General features: G+C 41.9%; 1 protein-coding gene across 2 annotated transcripts in view; it reads left to right on the top strand.

Moving 5' to 3' along the window:
* DNAH2 (dynein axonemal heavy chain 2) overlaps nt 1-22,224 on the top strand; it is a 100,216-nt gene that overhangs the window by 39,516 nt on the left and 38,476 nt on the right. For both annotated transcript variants that reach the window (XR_012492034.1, XM_019745158.2), the window contains exons 23-44: nt 311-485; nt 900-1,063; nt 2,145-2,306; nt 2,412-2,515; nt 3,519-3,675; nt 3,824-3,906; nt 4,023-4,203; nt 4,554-4,692; nt 5,756-5,973; nt 6,237-6,338; nt 6,679-6,804; nt 7,484-7,594; nt 7,896-8,084; nt 8,511-8,614; nt 8,713-8,902; nt 9,385-9,565; nt 10,290-10,417; nt 10,742-10,894; nt 11,173-11,298; nt 21,077-21,295; nt 21,536-21,653; nt 21,863-21,999. Coding sequence is in view for 1 of the 2 variants with exons in the window: in XM_019745158.2 (XP_019600717.2) it covers nt 311-485; nt 900-1,063; nt 2,145-2,306; nt 2,412-2,515; nt 3,519-3,675; nt 3,824-3,906; nt 4,023-4,203; nt 4,554-4,692; nt 5,756-5,973; nt 6,237-6,338; nt 6,679-6,804; nt 7,484-7,594; nt 7,896-8,084; nt 8,511-8,614; nt 8,713-8,902; nt 9,385-9,565; nt 10,290-10,417; nt 10,742-10,894; nt 11,173-11,298; nt 21,077-21,295; nt 21,536-21,653; nt 21,863-21,999 (3,267 nt within the window). In the remaining variant the exon portion in view is untranslated. The remainder of the gene's footprint in view (nt 1-310; nt 486-899; nt 1,064-2,144; nt 2,307-2,411; nt 2,516-3,518; nt 3,676-3,823; nt 3,907-4,022; nt 4,204-4,553; nt 4,693-5,755; nt 5,974-6,236; nt 6,339-6,678; nt 6,805-7,483; nt 7,595-7,895; nt 8,085-8,510; nt 8,615-8,712; nt 8,903-9,384; nt 9,566-10,289; nt 10,418-10,741; nt 10,895-11,172; nt 11,299-21,076; nt 21,296-21,535; nt 21,654-21,862; nt 22,000-22,224) is intronic.

Below are 22,224 nucleotides of genomic sequence, written 5' to 3'. Positions count from 1 at the left end.
TGCCAGGAGCAGGTTGTGGGGGTAGCCAATTTCCCACATAGCAGACCCTTGTACTGTCAAGAGGGAGAGCAGGGGAGAAGACTCAAGATTCAAAACCTTCTGAGATCCAAAACTAACTCAAATGATATTTCTGTCAATTTATGGTTTTCTTTTAGGCCCAGCAACTTACTGCTTGATTTCTTTGGGCTTCTTTGCATGCAGAACTTGGCCACAGACTTGGTCAGAGGATCAGAAAAGAGCCCTTAAAAGCACTAAGCAGAAGGATAGACCTCCTGCTCGTGGGTCATCCTCCCTTCTTTGATGTCCCCAGGTACTGGAGATGCTGGACAGTCTCAATGGCGAGTGGGTCGTCTTCCAACAAACTCTGTTGGACAGTGAACAGATGCTAAAGAAATACAAGGAGAAATTCAAGACAGGCCTTATTCACTCAGCTGATGATTTCAAAAAGAAAGCACATAATCTTCTGGAAGAATTTGAAGCCAAAGGTACCCCTTTATCAACCTCTCCCCCTTCTTTACTGTTGTTTTGACCTAGTCGTTCAGAGCCTATGGAGAGGTGCAAACAAGGGTGAGCGGAGGAAGGCTGGTGCTGGGGTAGGGAAGGCACTGTGCGCTTCTGTTAGCCACACAAACATGGACTTGGTCCACAGGAAGCCCAGCTCACAATATTTCCAGTTTTCTTATACCCACCTCTGGAGTCCCACCTGTTTTTGATTCTTGAGCCACATTTAATAGTTTTAAGATTAACCATAATTGTTTAATGCATTCCTTCTTATTTTCCTTCCGTTCCCTCTCGTGTGAGGAAGAAGTGGGGTTTACTCACAAAAAGACAGGAGAGCACTGATGGTCCTTTCAGGGGCCTTGAGTGGGAATCTGAACTCCATCTTGGATTTCCCATAGGCCCCTTCACCAGTGGTGTGGGACATCAGTCTGCTCTAGAGCAGATCGCCCAAGTGCGGGCCATGCTGAATGCCATGCGGGGAGAAGAAAACAGTCTCCGCTCCAACTTGGGCATCTTCAAGATTGAGCAGCCAGTCTCCAAGGACCTGCAGAACCTGGAGAAGGTGGGGTGCTGAGCTAGGCCCTCGTGGTAACGGGACAGGAGAATGGGTCCTAAGGGCCTACAAGAACAGCTAGGATCAGGGAAGAGGGATGCATGAGGAGCTTTTAAAAAAATTGATGTAAAATTCATATAACAAAATAATTATCTTAAAGTGAACAATTCAGTGGCATTTAGTATATTCACCATGTTGTGTAACTATCCCCTCTAGTTCCAAACATTTTCACCACCCCAAAAGGAAACCCTATACCCATTAGCAATAATTCCCCATTCTCTCTCTCCCCAGCCCTTTTTTGGCCGCTGATCTATTTTCTGTGCACATGGATTTGCCTATTCTAAACATTTCATATAAATGGAATCATACAATATGTGGCTTTTAAAATCTGGCTTCTTTCACTTAGCATAATGTTTTCAAGGTGCATCCATGTTGTAGCATGTGTCAGTACTTCATTCCTTTTTATGGCTGAATAATATTCTATTGTATGAATTTACTATATTTTGTTTATCCATTACCAAGCTGATGGACATTTGGATTGTTTCCACCTTTTAGCTATTTATTGTGAGTAGTGCTGCTATGAACATGTGTGTACTTACATTTGTTTGAGCCTCTGTTCCCAGTTCTTGTGAGTATGTAGGTAGGAGTGGAATTGCTGGGTCATATGGTAACTCTATGTTTAACTTTTTGAGGAATTGCCAAGCTATTTTCCACAGCAGCTGCACCATTTTACACTTCTGTTAGCAATGTAGGAGGGTTCCTGCTTCTCCACATCCTTGCCAACACTTACTTTTTTTTTTTTTTTTTTTGGGGTTCTAGCCATCCTGGTGGGTGTGAAGTGGTATCTCATTGTGGTTTTGATTTGCATTTCCCTAATGACTAATGTTGAGGATACTTTCATGTGCTTGCTACTTGAGGAGCTCTTAAGGTAAGAGAGTGGAGAAAAAAATCTGAACTGAGGAGGCATTTCCATTGCCTGGAAGGAAAAGCTTTTCAGAGTAAGAGGAGCAAAGAACCTGAGTGTTTGTCAGGGAGGAAGGCAAGAGTCATGTCACTTAACACACACGTCTTTCTGCTCTCGGTCATGAAGGAGCTGGACGCACTCCAGCAAGTCTGGGAGATCACACGGGACTGGGAGGAGAACTGGAACCAGTGGAAGACTGGCCGGTTCCTGACCCTGCAGACAGAGGCCATGGAGACCATGGCCCATGGGCTGTTTCGTCGCCTCACAAGACTAGCCAAAGAGTATAAGGTGTGTGGAGAAAGGAGGGTGAGAGGCAGAAGAGGAGCCGATGGAGGAAGGGGAACTGTGTAGGAAAGATCATCAGCTCTTCTGATACTTCCCACTTTTGCTCAGGACCGAAACTGGGAAATTATTGAAACTACTCGCTCCAAAATAGAGCAGTTCAAGAGGACCATGCCTCTCATCTCAGACCTGCGAAACCCTGCCCTTAGAGAGAGGTAAGGTGACCTCTCCTGGGATGACCCTCTGGCCTGTGCTGTCACCTGAATCTTTCAATTGCCCCCTTGACGGTGACCATAGCTCTCTTTGTCCCTCTGTCCTCAAACACACATCTGGAAGAAGACTTCACTAGAGCCTGCCACTGTTCTGTTTCTCACACTGTCCTAGGTGCTCCTGTATTCTTGGTTCATTTTCGCTTCTTGCCCCCTCTGTCTCCTCTCACTTAGTGCTATCTGTCATAGCTAAACTTTATGCCTTCTATCGTACAAAGTTTTTATGTTAATGCAGCCAAAAGTATTACTTCTTCCATTTTGGTTTTTGCTTCTGTGCCTTACGACCTCCCCCATTCCAGAGTTATAAATTCTCTACAACTTTCTCCTAATACTTTATAATTTTGTTTTTTAAGTTGAACTCTTTTAATGCACCTGGAATTTACTATGTGATAGTAGAGGACTTTGAAACCATTGAGGATAGAATAGTCTATAAATGATGTTTTAATAATTATTTGTCTATTAATTTAGGAGAAAATTTACTTCTTTTACATGTTCTCCAGTATAATATTGTTGGCAATGCTTCATCATTAAGTGTTATGTGGTTATGTATAACCTAACCACTTTATTTGCTTAGGTTATTTAACCTCTGTAAGCCTCAGTCTCTTCGTATGTAAATACAATGACAATAATTCCTCATTTGTAGAGTGGTTGTGAGAAATAAGTGACATGTTTCATGTAAAGCACTTAGCCCAGTGCATAATCTATAGAAAACCTACAGTAAATCCATTTTAACTCCCTCTCCAGAGAATCAGTACCTCAATCTCTGTATTCCCCCACAGTGCCTAAGATTGCATCTAGACACTATTTAGTAAATAGGTGTGGAATCATGAATTCATAAGTACATGGAACTATAATATCCCAATGGGAGAAAGCCTGAGGAGTGGCGCTGATACTTTCCAGCAGGCCCTAGTATCGGCCTCGTGATCTGACCTTTTGTCCCTGGCTGCAGGCACTGGGACCAGGTCAGGGATGAGATTGAACGGGAGTTTGATCAGGAATCTGAAAGCTTCACCCTGGAGCAGATTGTGGAGCTTGGGATGGATCAGCATGTGGAGAAAATTGGGGAGATCTCTGCCTCAGCAACCAAAGAGCTGGCTATCGAGTTGGTATGACAGAATTCTTTCCCATACTCCCCCACTTCCTAAGCCTGGAGCAAAGGCTTCTAGCTTTTCATCATCTGATGGTCTATCCCAGCTCCTCTTCCCCTTGGGGACTAAATACCTGATTTCACTGTCCCCCAATTTCTTTCTACAGGCATTACAAAACATTGCCAAGACTTGGGATGTGATTCAGTTGGATATAGTACCCTACAAAGATAAGGGCTATCACCGACTCAGGTAGAGAGGGCCTCTGGGCACTAGGAGGGAGGGAGGCTATGTGACCTGGGCTGCAGAGTGGGGACCAAGGACTGGCAGACGGGGATGGAAAACGATTTTGATGCCTTCTTCTCCAGAGGTACAGAGGAAGTATTCCAGGCGCTGGAGGATAACCAAGTGGCTCTGTCTACCATGAAGGCATCTCAATTTGTCAAGGCCTTCGAGAAGGATGTGGACCACTGGGAGCGCTGCCTCTCCCTCATTTTGGAAGTTATTGAGATGGTGCTTACAATACAACGTCAGTGGATGTACCTAGAGGTCAGGATTCACTGCCTGAGCTCTTCCTATACCCTGATTTTACTCCTTTATTTGCATAGGACCTAGGTATTTGCCCTTTTATCAGCCTCATTTCCCCAACGCTAAAGCCATTCTTCATCGAGGACCCAAGCATCTGACTTAACTATTACCTTTAATCTTCAGTTCCCTCCCTGAAAAGCCTTGTTGTTCTTCCTTTTTTTTTTTTCTTGGACCCAGATACCTGGCCTCTTGCCCTTTGATTCTAATGCTCCTTATCTTCTACTCAATTGTCATCCCTGGTCTGGGAGGAGGGAACAGAGTGTGAAGAGTATATGAGAAACAGCCTCTCACCCCAATTCTTGACCCTTCAGAATATCTTCCTAGGAGATGACATCCGCAAGCAGCTGCCCAATGAATCAGCCTTATTTGACCAGGTCAACAGCAACTGGAAATCCATCATGGACCGAATAAGCAAGGACAATAATGCCCTCCGAAGTACCCACTATCCAGGTCTGAGTTCCCTGGCCTCTTGCCCTGACATAGCCTCAGTTGGTGCTGTGTATATGTGAAGTCATGGCCACATGCTTCATTTATTGAAAGATTGATTGTTGTACCTGGCTCTCATACCATTACCATTGCCTCTTCTAAGCATTAAATAATAGTTCAGTAAATTAAATTTGACAAATATTTGAGTGGAGTACAACGTAGTGGTTAAGAGAATTTACTGTTGTACTTGCACATGATCTTCCTACTTTTGCCTCTTAACCTTTGTACTAGCTTTAGTGTTGGTTGATCCACTGCTTTTATTATGTTTGCCTTTGTCAGTGAGATTTTTTTTTTCTTTGTGATATGTTCTTATTCGTATTTCTATTTTTTTCTTTTTCTTTTTAAAGAAGTCCCTTTTACATTTCTTGTAATACTGGGTTGATGGTGATGAACTCCTTCAGCTTTTTCTTGTCTGGGAAGCTCTTTATCTCTCCTATGATTCTAAATGATAGCCTTGCTGGGTAGAGTAATCTTGGTTATAGGTCCTTGTTTTTCATCGCTTTGAAGATTTCATGCCAATCCCAGTCTAGTGCTCTTTTCACTATGTCACAAGGGACACTGGAGACTTCAGGGGTTGCTGACTTCTTTCATTGTGTGCGTATGTATTTCATATGTATTTGAATCTAATGATTTCACTCGTTGTGTTGTGTATGTGTAGGATAATCTCTAATTTTCAGACTCTTGGGATGACTGGCAGAGCCCTAAGCTCTTTGGTGGAATGGGACTGTTGTTCTAAATACTGATGGATGATGTAGTTATATTAATAGAATCATATATAATGCGTAATTAATGCATGATGTATAACATATGTAATAGTGTATAATGAATAGTTAATAATGGATTAATGAAGAGAATGAGATAAGCATGATAGAATGATTGGGGATTCTTCTCTGCTTCCTAAGATGATTATGGCAATTTGTACCCCAACATTCAAGACCTGGCAAAGTGTACATAGTTGGAGACTCCAGATCTACTCAGGGCAATGGTAAAAGGGCCACCAAATGTCATTCATTGTTCTTCTTCCCAGGCCTCCTGGACACATTGATAGAAATGAACACAATCCTGGAAGACATTCAGAAGTCTCTAGATATGTATTTAGAGACCAAGCGCCATATTTTCCCCCGCTTCTACTTCTTATCTAATGATGACCTACTGGAGATTCTGGGCCAGTCTCGCAACCCAGAGGCAGTGCAGCCACACCTCAAAAAATGCTTTGACAATATCAAATTGCTGAGAATGCAGAAGGTCAATAGAGGTGGCCATGATGGGATGGAAGGCAGGGGAGGGATGCTGATGTCAAGGTATTTGAAGGCCTTGGTGGGGACCCTGACCTCCCAATGGGAGGGGGATGTTAATGATTCTGGAGTACCTGTGATAGAACTTTTTAGAGTTGGTAATATTGAGGGCAGGGGAGAGGAACAGAAATTACCCTCAAAGGGCCCATATACCTTCTAGGCAGATACCAGAGGTGGGCAGGTCAGGCCATTAATAGCTTCTTGTTTCTACAGATTGGGGGACCCAGCAGCAAATGGGAAGCTGTAGGAATGTTCTCAGGTGATGGCGAATATATTGATTTCCTCCACTCAGTACTTTTAGAAGGGCCTGTGGAGGTGAGTTGTGGTGAGGGTTTAAGAATCAAGCTGATTCTTCCTCCCATTAGGAAGTTTGCTTGGCTCTGAGGAAAGACTGTTTCTGTGAAGGGACTTTAGTCACTTTCTGCCCTCCCACAGACTGTTCCTAAAAACTATAACTTCTTCCCTGAACCTGAAAATGAATCTGTCTCCTGGTCTCCTTGTCCCCCAGGGGTCCAAGCCAGAGGCTGCCCAGGTCCTGCTTTCCTCTTGGGTCCAAGCCCTGCAGTCCTGTTTCTTAAGCACCTTCCCTCTGGGGACTCTTATCTCTGGCTCTGAGGATGAGCCATCTTGCTCTCTTACCCCCCCCCCCCCCCAGTCCTGGCTTGGTGAAGTGGAGCGGACCATGAGAGTAACCCTACGAGACCTTCTCCGGAACTGCCGCCTGGCCCTCAAGAAGTTTCTTAACAAAAGGGACAAATGGGTGAAGGAGTGGGCTGGCCAGGTGAGCTGTGTTAGGCACGGCTGGAGGAATGAGTGTCGGGAGACCAAGATTGGTCTGTTAGAATTCATTTGGCGTGTTTGAGCTGCGGGAGGTCAGGTGAGAACAGAGGGAAAAGATCATGACCTCCCCCAGCAAAGAGGGGTGTGGAGTTTTATAGGAGGGTAAACGAGGCCGTTCCCCCTTCAATGAAGAAGGGGTTTTCATTGACAAAGGGTTTCAGGGCATAAATAAGCCCTCTAGCTCCACACCCTGGTGCGAGGTCACTGTCCGGACCATCCAGGCCCACTGATCACAGGCCCCTGGAAGATTAAGCAAGACAGGATCAAGAGAAGATGGCTTTTAAGATAAGGTTTCTGCTCCTGACCTAAATATGGCTTAACAGGCTGAGTCAATAGAAATGAGGGAACAAGAAAGATAGGGCTGAGAGGGAGCAGCGAATGTAAAGACAGAATCTTGAGTCTCAAAATACAGGTTTCTTGCCTCATTTTGGGCTGTGGCACTGGAACCCTGCATGCCAGACCCTTAGCTCCTGACCTTAGGCATTTGCCCCACCCTTCAGAGCAGATTAGCGTATGGAGAGGAGTAGCACCTAGTCCTGGGAGAAGCTGGGATTTGGGAGCTGGGCTATGTGGGTGGCCAGGGACAGGGCTTTGGAATAAAACCTCTGCACATGCTTCAGATGGTGATCACTTCCAGTCAGATCCAGTGGACGGCTGATGTTACCAAGTGTCTGCTGACAGCTAAGGAGCGGGGAGACAAGAAAATCCTCAAGGTCATGAAGAAGAAGCAGGTGGGGAACCCAACAAGTATGTGATAAGCTTGGAGTTAGAGTTGGAGAAGGGGAGATTACCAATTTGTAGTTAATATTAGAGATGGGAAAGGGTCATAGTGAGGGTGCTTTACGGGAGAAGTCCAGTGAGGAAAGTTTGAGTGGATTAGAAGAACATTTCCCTGTGCTGTTATTGGGGGTCAGAAATTATAGTGGGGTTGGGGTTAGCACTGGGGTTGAAAGTTGTGTTAGGCTGGGATGAGGCATGATTGACTGATTGCGTTGCTCTGTCCACTCTCTTCCTTACCACCTCATTCTACAGGTGTCAATACTGAATAAGTATTCAGAAGCTATCAGGGGGAACTTGACCAAGATCATGCGGCTTAAAATTGTGGCTCTGGTGACCATAGAAATTCATGCCCGGGATGTGTTGGAGAAGCTTTATAAGAGTGGCCTCATGGATGTCAATTCTTTTGACTGGCTCAGCCAACTGCGCTTCTATTGGGAGAAGGTGCAGATGGGCTAGCTCCCCACTCACACACCTTAAACCTGATCCTAATGCATTAATTAAATTCCTATTCTCTAAATACAGTAATATCCTAATCCATGCCTTAGTCCTGTCACAGTGCCCTAATCCAGTTCTTAATTCTATCACAAGTCTCCTAAGTCAGGAGTGGCAAACCATTTTCCAGTCGGTGTTCATTATATGTGTCACTTGATCAGGATTCAGGAAGGCTTCAGGCAGCTGCTGCAGTGGATTGGGGTGTACATGCAATACAAACCCATTTTCCATCTTGGCCATAAACTCTTTTCTCCTCTTAACTCTACACTGAACCCCTCATCTTCTAACTGTAACCTCCCCACCATCTCCAGCGCTGCTCTCAGTCAGTTCCCAGCTCTAACTCTTCCTCTCTCTTACTCTGCCCTGTTTCTCCAGGATCTCGACGACTGTATGATCCGCCAGACCAACACACAATTCCAGTATAGTTATGAGTACTTGGGTAATTCTGGCCGGCTTGTCATCACCCCTCTGACAGACAGGTTGGTCGTGTGGGATGAACACGGGGGTCGGGGTGGGGGCAGTGAATGCTGAGTAAGTTTTCCAAGAGTCTGACTTAAGTCCTGTCCTCAATTCTTAGGTGTTACATGACACTGACCACAGCATTGCACTTGCATCGAGGAGGCTCCCCCAAAGGTCCAGCAGGCACAGGAAAGACTGAGACTGTCAAGGACCTGGGCAAGGCCCTTGGCATATATGTCATTGTGGTCAACTGCTCCGAGGGTCTGGACTATAAATCCATGGGCCGAATGTATTCAGGCCTGGCCCAGGTCAGCATCCTGCCACCCTGTCTCAGAGGTCCCTTAAATACCTTTAGTCCCAGAAAATCAACTGGAACCCAGATCTGGTTCAGTGCTTTGTAACTTACAACATTGCATCGCCTTAGTTAGTTCTTACAATTGGGGAAGTTCCTGCATCTCTCTGAGCTGCACTTGCTTATTTGCAAAATCAAAAGATTATGTAAGAATTAAATAGGATAATGCATGTAAACTAGTACATAGTGTAGGCACTCAATGCTCACATGTTCCCTATCCTGGTCTCTTTCCAACCCACACCTTTTCTAGCATTCCCCCAGACTGTCCGTGTCTGATGGAAAGCTCTGGCCAGAGGCTACAACAGTGCTATTCTGGGCTCTCATGCCCTCCTCACCTATCAAAACACTTCAGGAAGGGCTATGTTAGCCACACTTTCTAGTTTCTCCCAATATGGGGTATCTCTCTTGCTCCCAGTGACTCTGCCTCCCGTCCCACAGACGGGTGCCTGGGGCTGCTTTGATGAGTTCAACCGAATCAACATTGAGGTGCTGTCGGTGGTGGCCCAGCAGATCCTGTCCATCCTATCCGCCCTGGCTGCCAGCCTCACCCGCTTCTATTTTGAGGGCTTTGAGATAAATCTGGTGTGGTCCTGTGGGATCTTTATCACCATGAATCCTGGTAAGAGCCAGGGAATAAAGGGCTCCTGGGGGAGAACTCGGTGTCCAGGGCAGATGACTGTGTCCTCCACTCCCTCCTTTCAGGCCAGTGTATTTAGCCAAGTGAAATGTGGCTAAAGACAATGAAGTATGAGGGAAGGATAAACACATGACTTTTTGGGAGAAGGGGAGGCAATCTTACTGTTCTTCCTAAGGGGATTAATATAATAACTGCTGTGTGTATATATGTAGCCCTAGGCTTTGAAGGTACTTAACTATCTTCTCCCATTGGGCTAGCTCCCAGAGTTCTGATTTATCTGCCATCCCTTTTGAGGATCAGAGAATTTCCCCAAAGTGCAGGCACTAGGGTCTCTCATTACTGTTCCCTAGGAATTGCCCTGGGGGAAGGGTCTAGGAGAAAACAAAAAAGGGTTTAGGTACTAAGAATCAGAGAAACAGCTGTGATTTCTATTAGGACTGATGTGAATTATACATGGAACTTGGAGAGATGAAAAAATGGCAGCTCTGTGATTTGACTTTGGAACAGGGCCATGCAGAGAGTAAGGAAAGGCCCAGAGATAGGGAAGAGATGCAAATTAGTATGGGGGGAGCCGGGGACCAGATGAGAAGGGAAGAGATCTTGGAGTTGGAGTTGGGGATGGAGCTAGGGTTGGGAAAATGGGATTGACTGGGGAGTGGATCTTTGGGAAGCACTATGGATTCTAACAAATGGTGCTGTTTTCCAGGCTATGCTGGTCGCACAGAGCTTCCTGAGAATCTTAAATCCATGTTCCGTCCAATTGCCATGGTGGTGCCTGATTCTACTCTTATTGCAGAAATTATTCTTTTTGGGGAGGGCTTTGGCAACTGCAAGGTATTCCAATAATCTCTTTTCTCCAGTTATTTTCTTTCCCTTCCATTATTAGTTCCTGGATAGAGGAACTCTGTGAAGGCCCCACAATCAGTTTATCATCTGAGGAACACAGATTACTGTCAGTAGGATATGGAGGCAGAAATATTCACAGGTCTCTCCTCCATGATGGCACGATTCACAAGGGCTTTTCATTAGGATTGTCCCTAGACCACCTCCCAATGCTTCTAGTCCTGGGACCTAGTTTCTTGTAGCCATAAATGTCCCTACATGAAGCAGAAGGATTTATAGGGAGATGGGTTGTTTCCTCCTGTTTTCATTCCCTAGATTCTGGCCAAGAAGGTGTACACACTTTACTCCCTGGCTGTGCAGCAGCTCTCCAGGCAGGACCATTATGACTTTGGCCTACGTGCCCTCACCTCCCTTCTGCGCTATGCTGGCAAGAAGCGCCGCCTGCAGCCAGATCTGTCTGATGAAGAGGTAGGTCAAGGGCACAGCTCGTGAGCCTTAACCTCCGTCATCACTGGTCCTATACACCTTCGCTAAACTTTTTCAGATCCTTTCTTTCCCCAGATTGGGATTCCCACCTTTCTTTCTGTCCCCTGTGTTGCCTGAGTTTTACCTGTCATATTTTTAAAGATTAGCTCAGGTGTATCCATTGTTCTTGGCTTCTGCCCCTCACCCCTTGGAGAGGAAGGGCCTAGTGAGTACCTAGGCCCTGACTCCTCCAACCTGACTCTTTGTCTTTTCCCACCTAGGTTTTGCTGCTCTCAATGAGAGATATGAACATTGCCAAGCTAACTTCAATCGACGTGCCACTATTCAATGCCATCATGCAAGATCTATTCCCTAGTATTGAGCTGCCTGTCATTGATTATGGCAAGGTATTTGTTCCTTAATACTCATTTGCCCTCATATGTGATCTCATATGTTATCTTATATGTCTGGAAACATTACACTTGGCTCCCAGGCCTTGTTCTCCCATTCGCTAGCTGTGACATTGAGCAAGCCAGTTGGCCTCTCTTTGGGCTTCCTAGTCTATAAGAGGATGTAGACCTGGTATTCAAGCATTCTACTCTCTCACCACAACTGCCTACCCCCCCCCCTTACCCCCCCATCTGACTCACTGGCTCAGGTACTTCCACTCTTCAGTTCTTTAACTTCATTGAGATTTCTAATCCACTGGCCTTTCTACTTTCTCTATACCCATCACCCTCTCCTGCCTCCACTTCTCTCCTCATTCAGGGAGTTTTATGGAGAGATTGCTAGGAGCTGTTTGATATATGAGAGCAGTGGAATGGAAGTAAGTGGCGGAGGAGGATTTTAGAAAGTACAGGAATTTTCTTTTCTGGCAATATGGCAGTTTAGATACCCTGAATGATCCTTTCCATTGAAACCACTAAAATGATGGATTGATAAAAATATATTAAAAATATGTTTTTAAATGCATTGCTAAGATGGCAAAATGGGAAGAATTCTGGGATGGGGAGAGGAGGATAAAAACAGGGAGATAAGTGAATGTGAAATCTGGCTTTCTCCCTGAAAATTTTTGTCAGATTTAAGGAACTGGGAGAGGAGATAATGCAGCCCAAGTTTAGAGTTACAATAGAAAACCCAGTCCTGTATAAACCTCCGTCTGCCAGGGAAGACACCCTTAGTAAATGGGAAAATGAGGAACCCACCATTGATAATAGTTCATAAAACTAAGAGACTTCTTGTTTTGACCGATGATGGGCAGAGGGGGTAAAATCTCCTTTGAGATTTCCTAACCACAAGCCACACTCACGTGGTCTTTGGTCATAATATTTTCTACTGTGTAATTCCAAAAATCTCAAACTTAAAACTTAATTTTAAGTAGTTCCAGATTGTTAGCTTCCCCCAGGTGACTGTCAGAGCCAATGCAAATTATTTCTGGAAGAATGAAATTTCAACTCAAACCTCAGAGAATTCTCATAAAAATTCAAGATAAAAGTCCAAGAAAATGAGTAGCTTCTGGTCAAAAGTCCCAAAACACACAAGGGAACAAGATACCATGAATGGGAAGCAGAAGAACAATAGAACAGCAGAATCAGATCCCCAAAGACTTCAGATATTGAAGATAATCAGCACAGAATTTTAAAGTAACTAAATTTAATATGTTTAAAGAAATAAAAGAGAAGCTTGAAACTATAAGCCAGGAACAAGAGACTTCTAAACTAAGCAGATTTGAAAAAGAACCAATAGAATTTCTGTAAATGAAAAAATATTATAATTGAAATTAAAAACAACTCAATATATAGAGGGAATACTTCCAGGTAAGGAAGATGAATTAAAAACATTTTTTTTTAACTTTTGAAAATCTACTACAAGTACTCTAAAGAGAACTTTTAAATAAGGTGTCCATATCCAAAAGGATGGGGAAGATGGAAGAGGATATAACAACAAAAATTTTAGACATAAAAAAACAAATGAATAAGTTTTGACTTACTCAGCAAACCTGAGAGGGCTGGAAGTGGGAGAAACTGAGAGGCAATTCTCAAAAGGCTAAGCATTTGTGGAATTAGATACCTCTGAAAGTAGGGAATAAAGGAGGTGTAGCTAAAATAAGAAGGATTGGAGGCAAACTGTCTTGGAAGCAGTTAGATCTCTAGATCTCCCCTTCTCTGTGACCGTGGTTGACCATGTCTCTCCCACACTGGCAGAAGACTAGAGGGCACAACAGTATGTCTCTGGACTAGGGGGCACCAGGTATAGTTGAGTAAACTCTATTAAAAATGGGGATTAAGTTAATGTTTACACATCAAATGCTGAGACTCTTAGTCTTCTTTTATCTCTCAGCTCCCAGAATGCTGGCAGCCAGACAGGAAATTGGGAGACTTCTCTCTGGAGAATCTGTCTAGCCTAACAGGAATGCCCAAGACATTGAGAATAGTAATTTCCCTGTGAAAGTCCTAGATAAATCATCTACAGACATAGTCGCAGTCTATCAGCCCCGTTCACACTTAGGACTTCCATTCAGTTTTCAGTCCTCCACCCTTATGTATAATCAGAAAATCAAGGGTCACCACACATTGGAGGAAAGCCTCTAATGTGAAAGCAGCCAAAACAAATAGGAAAAAACATATTGGAGAAAATAGATAATGCCAAGAGAAGGAAAGTTTTTTTTTGTGTTTTTTTTTTTTAAAGATTCTTTATTGGGGAAGGGTGACAGGACTTTATTGGGGAACAGTGTGTACTTCCAGGCCTTTTTTCCAAGTGAAGTTGTTGTCCTTTCAATCTTAGCTGTGGAGGGTGCCATTCAGCTTCAAGTTGTTGTCCTTTCAGTCTTAGTTGTGGAGGGCGCAGCTCAGCTCCAGGTCCAGTTGCCATTTTCTAGTTGCAGGGGGCGCTGCCCACCATCCCTTGCGGGACTCCAGGAATTGAACTGGCAACCTTGTGGTTGAGAGGATGCACTCCAACCAACTGAGCCATCCGGGAGGCAGCTCAGCTCAAAGTGCCGTGTTCAATCTTAGTTGCAAGGGACGGAGCCTCCCCACCATCTCTGGAGGAGTTGAACTGGCAACCTTGTGGTTCAGAGCCCACTGGCCCATGTGGGAATCGAACCAGCAGCCTTCGGAGTTAGGAGCATGGAGCTCTAACTGCCTGAGCCACCGGGCCAGCCCAGTTTTTGTTTTTTTTAATCTATCATTGTATTCTCAGAGATAAGATGGAGATACTGTCTCCATGAAATATTATTTGAAAAGAAATATTCCAGGGGCGGCTGGATCGCTCAGTTGGTTGGAATGTGTTTTGATTATTGTTGCTCTATAGTACAAGCTAATGTCAGGAAGTGTGATACCATATTCCCCCAAAAATAAGACCGGGTCTTATATTAATTTTTGCTCCAAAAGATGCATTAGGGCTTATGTTCAGGGGATGTCATCCTGAAAAATTATGCTATGGCTTATTTTCTGGTTAGGTCTTATTTTGGGGGAAACATGGTACTTCCAGCATTGTTCTTTTTTCTTAGAATTGGTTTGGCTATTTGGGGTGTTTTGTGGTTCTATACAAATCTGATGATTTTTTGTTCTATTTCTTTAAAAAATGCCATTGGGATTTTGATGGGGATTGCATTAAATCTGTATATTGCTTTGGGTAATATGGCCATTTTAACTATGTTGATTCTTCCACTCCATGAACAGGGAATGTCTTTCCATTTCTTTGTGTCTTCACTTTCTTTTAAAAATGTCTTATAGTTTTCAGTGTATAGGTCCTTCAGATCCTTGGTTAAGTTTATTCCTAAGCATTGTATTCTTTTTGTTGCAATTGCAAAAGGAATTTTTAATATTTCTTTTTCTGAGATTTCATTGTGAGTATATAAGAATGCAATGGATTTTTGTACATTGATTTTGTAGCCGGCAAATTTACTGTATTCGTTTATTATTTCAAATAGCTTTTTGCTGGAGTCTTTAGGGTTTTCTGTATAAAGCATCATGTCATGTGCAAAAAATGACAATGTAACTTCTCAATTCCCAATTCGGATGTCTTTTATTTCTTTCTCTTGCCTGATTGTTCTGGCAAGGACTTCCAATACTATGTTGAATAGCAGTGGTGATAGAGGGACAGCCCTGTTTTGTTCCTGAATATAGAGCAAAGGACTTCACTTTTTCACCATTAATTATGATATTAGCTGAAGGTTTGTTATATATGGCCTTTATTATATTAAGGTATTTTCCTTCTATCCCCATTTTATTAAGTGATAGATGGATGTTGTATCTTGTCAAATGCATCTATTGATATACGTTTTACTAATATTTAATACTGTTTACAAGAGACACACCTAAAACATAAAGACAACAGGTTGAGAGTCAAAGAATAGAAAAAGATGTATCAGGAAAATTCTAATCAAAAGAAATCTGGGGTAGCAATATCAGACAACATAGATTTTAAGGCAAAAAGCATTACTAGAAATAAAAAGGATCACTTAATAATAAAGGTTCAATTCACCAGGAAGATAAAACTCTCCTAAATTTAGAGATACCTAATAATATAGCCTCAAAATAAATAGAGCAAAATTTTGCAGAAATGCAAGAAGAAATAGACAATCTACCATCGTAGTGGAGATCTTAACATCTTTTAGTAACTGATAGATCAAGCACACTAAAAATCAGTTACGATATAAAAGATTTGAACAACACAATCTTGATATAAAAACATCTATAGCAATTACATTTTTTTCCATGTTGGCAAATAGAATTATCTTTTATTCAGTAGAATATCACAATATAATTTTTAAAAATAAATAATTAGTGTTTTTTTAATTTATTGCGGTGACAATTGTTAGTAAAATTACATAGATTTCAGGTATACAATTCTGTATTACATCATCTATAAATTCCATTGTGTATTCACCACCCAGAGTCAGTTCTCCTTCCATCACCATATATTTGATCCCCCTTACCCTCATCTCCCACCCCCCTCCCCCCTTACCCTCTGGTAACCACTAAACTATTGTCTGTGTCTATGAGTTTTTGTTTCTCATTTGTCTTGTTCTTTTGTTGTTTTTGGTTTATATACCACATATCAGTGAAATCATATGGTTCTCTGCTTTTTCTGTCTGACTTATTTCGCTTAGCATTATATTCTCAAGATCCATCCATGTTGTCACAAATGTTCCTATATCATCTTTTCTTACCTGAATAGTATTCCATTGTGTATATATACCACAACTTCTTTATCCATTCATCTATCGAAGGACATTTTGGTTGTTTCCATGTTTTGGCCACCATAAACAAAGCTGCAATGAACATTGGAGCACAAGTATCTTTATATATAGATGTTTTCAGATTTTTTGGGTAGGTACCCAGGAGAGGGATTGCTGGGTCATATGGTAATTCTATTCGTAATTTTTTCAGGAACCTCCACACTGCCTTCCATAACGGCTGCACCAGTCTGCATTCCCACCAACAGTGTATGAGGGTTCCTTTTTCTCCACAGCCTCTCCAACACTTGTTACTATTTGTCTTGTTGATGATAGCCATTCTGACTGGGGTGAGGTGATATCTCATTGTGGTTTTGATTTGCATTTCTCTGATGATTAGTGATGTTGAGCATTTTTCATATGTCTATTTGCCATTTGTATGTCCTCTTTGGAGAAATGTCTCTTCAGGTCCTCTGCCCATTTTTCAATTGGGTTGTTTGTTTTTTGTTGTTGAGTTGCATGAGTTCCTTGTATATTTTGGATATTAGCCCCTTATCGGAGGCACTGTTTGCAAAAATCTTCTCCCATTCAGTTGGTTGCCTCTTTATTTTGTCGATGGTTTCTTTTGCTGTGCAGAAGCTTTTAAGTTTCATATAGTCCCATTCATTTATTTTAGCTTTTACTTCCATTGCCTTTGGAGTCAAATTCATAAAATGCTCTTTGAACCCAAGGTCCATAAGTTTAGTACCTATGTTTTCTTCTATGCAGTTTATTGTGTCAGGTCTTATGCTTAAGTCTTTGAGCCATTTTGAATTAATTTTAGTACATGGTGACAGATAGCAGTCCAGTTTCATTCTTTTGCACGTGGCTATCCAATTCTCCCAGCACCATTTATTGAAGAGGCTGTCTTTCCTCCATTGTATGTTTTTAGCTTCTTTGTCAAAAATTATCTGTCCATATTTATGTGGTTTTATTTCTGGGTTCTCAATTCTATTCCATTGGTCTATGTGTCTGTTTTCTGCCAATACCATGCTGTTTTGATTATTGCAGCCCTGTACTACAAGCTAAAGTCAGGGAGTGTGACACCTCCAGTATTGTTCTTTTTTCTTAAGATTGCTTTGGCTATTCAGAGTCTTTTTTGGTTCCAAACAAATCATGATTTTTTGTTCTATTTCTTTAAAAAATGCCATTGGGATTTTGATGGGGATTGCATTAAATCTGTATATTGCTTTGGGTAATATGGCCATTTTAACTATGTTGATTCTTCCAATCCATGAGCACGGAATGTCTTTCCATTTCTTTGTGTCTTCTTCAATTTCTTTTAAAAATGTCTTATAGTTTTCAGCATATAGGTCTTTCACATCCTTGGTTAAGTTTATTCCTAAGTATTTTATTCTTTTTGCTGCAATTGCAAAAGGAATTGTTTTTGTATTTCTTTTTCTGAGATTTCATTGTTAGTATATAGGAATGCAATGGACTTTTGTATGTTGATTTTGTAGCCAGCAACTTTACTGTATTCGTTGATTGTTTCTAATAGCTTTTTGGTGGAGTCTTTAGGGTTTTCTATATATAGCATCATGTCATCTGCAAAGAGTGACAACTTAACTTCTTCATTCCCAATTTGGATGCCTTTTATTTCTTTCTCTTGCCTGATTGCTCTGGCAAGGACTTCCAACACTATGTTGAAAAGAGGAGGTGATAGGGGACAGCCCTGTCATGTTACTGAACGTAGAGCAAGGGGCTTCAGTTTTTCACCATTAATTATGGGATTAGCTGAGGGTTTGTCATATATGGCGTTTATTATGCTAAGGTATTTTCCTTCTATACCTATTTTGTTAAGTTTTTTAATCATAAATGGATGTTGTATCTTGTCAAATGCTTTTTCTGCATCAATTGATATAATCATATGATTTTTGTCCTTTATTTTGTTTATGTGATGTATCACATTGATGGATTTGCAGATGTTGAACCATCCTTGTGCCCTGGGGATGAACCCCACTTGGTCGTGATGAATAATCTTTTTAATGCATTGTTGTATTCGATTTGCTAGAATTTTGTTTAGGATTTTTGCATCTGTATTCATCAGAGATATTGGTCTGTAGTTTTCTTTTTTGTGTTGTCCTTACCAGGTTTTGGTATCAGGGTAATGTTGGCCTCATAAAATGAGTTAGGGAGTACTGTCTCTTCTTCAATTTTTGGAAGAGTTTGAGCAGGATTGGTATTAGATCCTCTTTGAAGGTTTGGTAGAATTCACTAGTGAAGCCATCTGGTCCCGGACTTTTGCTTTTGAGAAGGTTTTGGATGACTGATTCAATTTCGTTACTGGTGATCGGTCTGTTTAGATTTTCCAGTTCTTCATGGTTCAGCCTTGGAAGGCTATATGTTTCTAAGAACTTGTCCATTTCTTCTAGGTTGTTGAATTTGGTGGCATATAGTCCTTCATAGTATTCTTGGATGATCCTTTGTATTTCTGTGGTGTCCGTGATAACTTCCCCTTTTTCATTTCTGATTTTGTTAATTAGTGTCTTCTCTCTTTTTATCTTAGTGAGTCTAGCCAAGGGTTTGTCAATTTTGTTAATCTTTTCAAAGAACCAGCTCTTTGTCACATTAATTTTTTCTATTGTCTTTTTGTTCTCTATTTCATTTAGTTCTGCTCTGATTTTTGTTATTTCCTTTCTTCTGCTGACCTTGGGTTTCATTTGTTCTTCTTTTTCTAGTTCTTTAAGGTGTAACATGAGGTTATTTATTTGGGAGTTTTCTTGTTTCTTGAGATAGGCCTGTAATGATATAAATTTCCCTCTTAAAACTGCTTTCGCTGCATCCCAAAAATTTTGGTAGGATGTATTTTCATTGTCATTTGTTTCTATGTATCTTTTGATCTCTCCTGTAATTTCTTCTTTGACCCAGTCGTTCTTTAAAAGTATGTTGTTTAATCTCCATATATTTGTGTTTTTTCCTGCTTTCCTTTTGCAGTTGATATCCAATTTCAAAGCCTTGGGATCAGAGAATATCCTTGGTATGATTTCAATCTTCTTAAATTTGCTGAGGCTGATTTTATGGGCAATTACATTCAATAATTGAAGAATAACTATTTTTTTTCAAGCACACATAGAATATTTAGGAAAATTGGCCATGTAAAGGCCATAAATCTGCCTCAGAAATTGCAAAGGAATTTATTTAAAAATTTTTTCTGATCACAATGGTAACTCTACTGATATCAAGCAAAGTAGACTTTCTGGCAAGCAGACTATTAAAGGTAAAAGGGGACATTTCATAATGATAAAAGGGCCAATGCCCAGAAAAATAACAATTCTAAATTTGTATGCACTTAATAATATAGCTATGACATACACAAAACAGTATTGACTAACTAAGAGGAAAAATAGATACTTCCACAACCCTAATGAGAAATCTTGACATAGTCTCTTAGAAATTGATAAAGGAAGCAGATAAAAAAATCCATAAAATGCAGGTTGGGATGCTTTCAACAGATTTGACCTGACACACATAGGACATTATATGCAACAACTGCAGGTACATATTCTTCTCAAGTGTGCATGGAACATTTACCAAAATTGACCATGTGCTGGGTTATTAAGTATAGGGCTCATAAATTTCAAATGATTGAAAATATACAGAGGATGATCTCTGACCACAATAGAATTCTACTAGAAATCAATAATAAAATATAATTTAAAATCCCAAGTATTCAGAAATTAGGTAATACAATTTTAAATAACTCATGGGTCCAAGAAGAAATTAGAAAATATTTTAAACTGAATAAAAAGAAAATGTGACATCTTAAACTTGTGGCATAATGCTAAACATGCACACGTGTCCGATGGTGGGGAAAACGTGTAATGGCCACCACAACGAGAAGGTATCTTAAGACGAACAAAGCAGACAACTCCATAGAATATAACATAATTTATTATAGCATAATTTACTTACAGCAATGTGGGGTTGGAATGGACCGATGACCCAGCAGTTATCCACTAGCAGACCCCTGTTACAGTACATTTTTATAATCTAACTCAGGTACTAATGGTGAGACAAAGAATGCAGGATGTGCCAGGGGTCATACCGCCTGGTGGTCTTGTGATAGATGATTGTTTATAATGGATACTATCACTGGTTTGCTATTTATCTCTGTTGTGATGCCATTCTAGCCATGACTAACAAACATAATTATGGCTACATTTTAAGGAACACAGATCATCACGGTGTGCTTTGCTAAAGACATTAAGGTTGTGCTGCACAAATACAGTTGATTTTCTTCACATCTACATCTATACAACACATTCTACAGTAGTACAAAAACATACTACTAAAACTAATTCTCAAATAGTGGAAAGAAATAGTAGTGGTGAGGCCTCTGGTGTTTGAGAGAAACAAGTAAAGATCTCGCATCTATTTGAAATTATTTGCTTGCATTGGCTGTATGTTTAAAAATGTCACACGATTCTGGACTGATCCACATAGTCATGGTTCTATAAGCATTACTTTTTAACTTAGGTGCTGATTTGTTTCCTGTCTGGCTCTCCCACTAGACTGCGAAGTCTGCAGTAGGATGAACTCTACTTTGTCCTCAGGACCTAGCACACCACTTGGCACGTACTATAGAGGCTTAATAAATATTTGTTGAATAATATTAGGAAAAATGTGTACAGCGTGTGTCAGACATTGTGTTTCATGCTGACTGTTCTATCTGGATGAGGAAAGTATCATCTATTTAACAGATGAGGAAACTGAGACTCAGAAGTAACTTACTCAGGTTCACATAAGATGGAAGCTGGGGACCCGGGCTGGCTGACTCCAGAGCCCGATCTCTTAACTATGCAATTGGTCAGCTTCCCAGGGAATGAACAGTTGCCAGAGTGCAAAGGGTCCTGTTACCATTTTTAACAGTTTGAGCATTATCTTCCCAGGCTTGGGGAGATTTGAAAGTCCATTGCACGCCTCCTCCTTTTTTTCCCTACTTCCTGTATTTTTCCTTCTCTCAGCTGCAGGAGACGATTGAACAGGAGAGTCGAGATATGGGCCTGCAGACCACGCCATTCACCTTCACCAAGGTCATTCAGCTGTATGAGACCAAGAGCTCCCGCCACTCCACCATGATTGTGGGCTGCACGGGCAGCGGCAAGACTACCTCGTGGCGAATTCTTCAGGCCTCCTTGTCCTCCCTGTGTCGCGCTGGAGACCCCAACTTCAACATTGTTAGAGTACGGAGTTGGGACGGTGAAGTCACTGGCAGAGACTTGAGTAGCAGGAAGATGGTGGAGGCTAGGAGCAAGGATACATAGGTGTCAGGGAAGGCAGTGCAGGCCAGGAGGCAGTGCCTGGGTCCAAGGAGGCCTAGGGGAGATGAGAGAGAAGGGGCAAATACAAATCCCTGGAAATAAAGGGAGATCTTGGGATTTGTGTCTGCCAGCAGCTCAAATCCCTTCCTGTGTCATTTTTAGGAGTTCCCTTTGAACCCTAAAGCACTGTCCCTAGGGGAGCTGTATGGGGAATATGATCTCAACACTAATGAATGGACAGATGGCATCCTGTCCAGTGTCATGCGGATAGCATGTTCAGGTATGCAAAGGATCATGGGGTGGGGAGAGCAGATGCCTAAATCTCCTAGGGGGTGGACATTCTGGGGATAGAAAGCTCGATTTGGGAGAAAATTGCCTGGATAATGCTGAGGCCCAAGGAAGCATCAGCTTGCATCTCTGAGGAGATGAATGTGGAAGGAGGGCTAGGTGAGAAAGCTGTGGTTTCCTTATCCTCCATCTTCTACCAAGACGAGAAACCAGATGAGAAGTGGATCCTTTTCGATGGCCCTGTGGACACACTGTGGATTGAGAGCATGAACTCCGTCATGGATGATAACAAAGTGTTGACCCTCATCAATGGAGAGCGCATCGCATTGCCTGAGCAGGTACAGGAGCGCGCTGACTACCGAAGGCCAGCAGAAGCAGAAACTGGAGGGCATGAGGCACAGCTAAGGGGAAGAGCTGGGGGGTCCTAAGAGAAGAGGAAGTTCTATAGGAGAGAGCTGAGGAGGAGGCTGCCTGGATTCAGGGGAAGCTGTGACTGAAGAAAAATTGCCTGCCTACCATGGATGTGGAGAACTATTATTTAGAAAAGAACCTTGTGTACTAGG

The sequence above is a fragment of the Rhinolophus sinicus genome, linkage group LG15 (genome assembly GCF_036562045.2).
Source record: "Rhinolophus sinicus isolate RSC01 linkage group LG15, ASM3656204v1, whole genome shotgun sequence".
NCBI classification, from domain to species: domain Eukaryota; kingdom Metazoa; phylum Chordata; class Mammalia; order Chiroptera; family Rhinolophidae; genus Rhinolophus; species Rhinolophus sinicus.
This window is presented reverse-complemented; position numbering and strand designations above follow the sequence as displayed.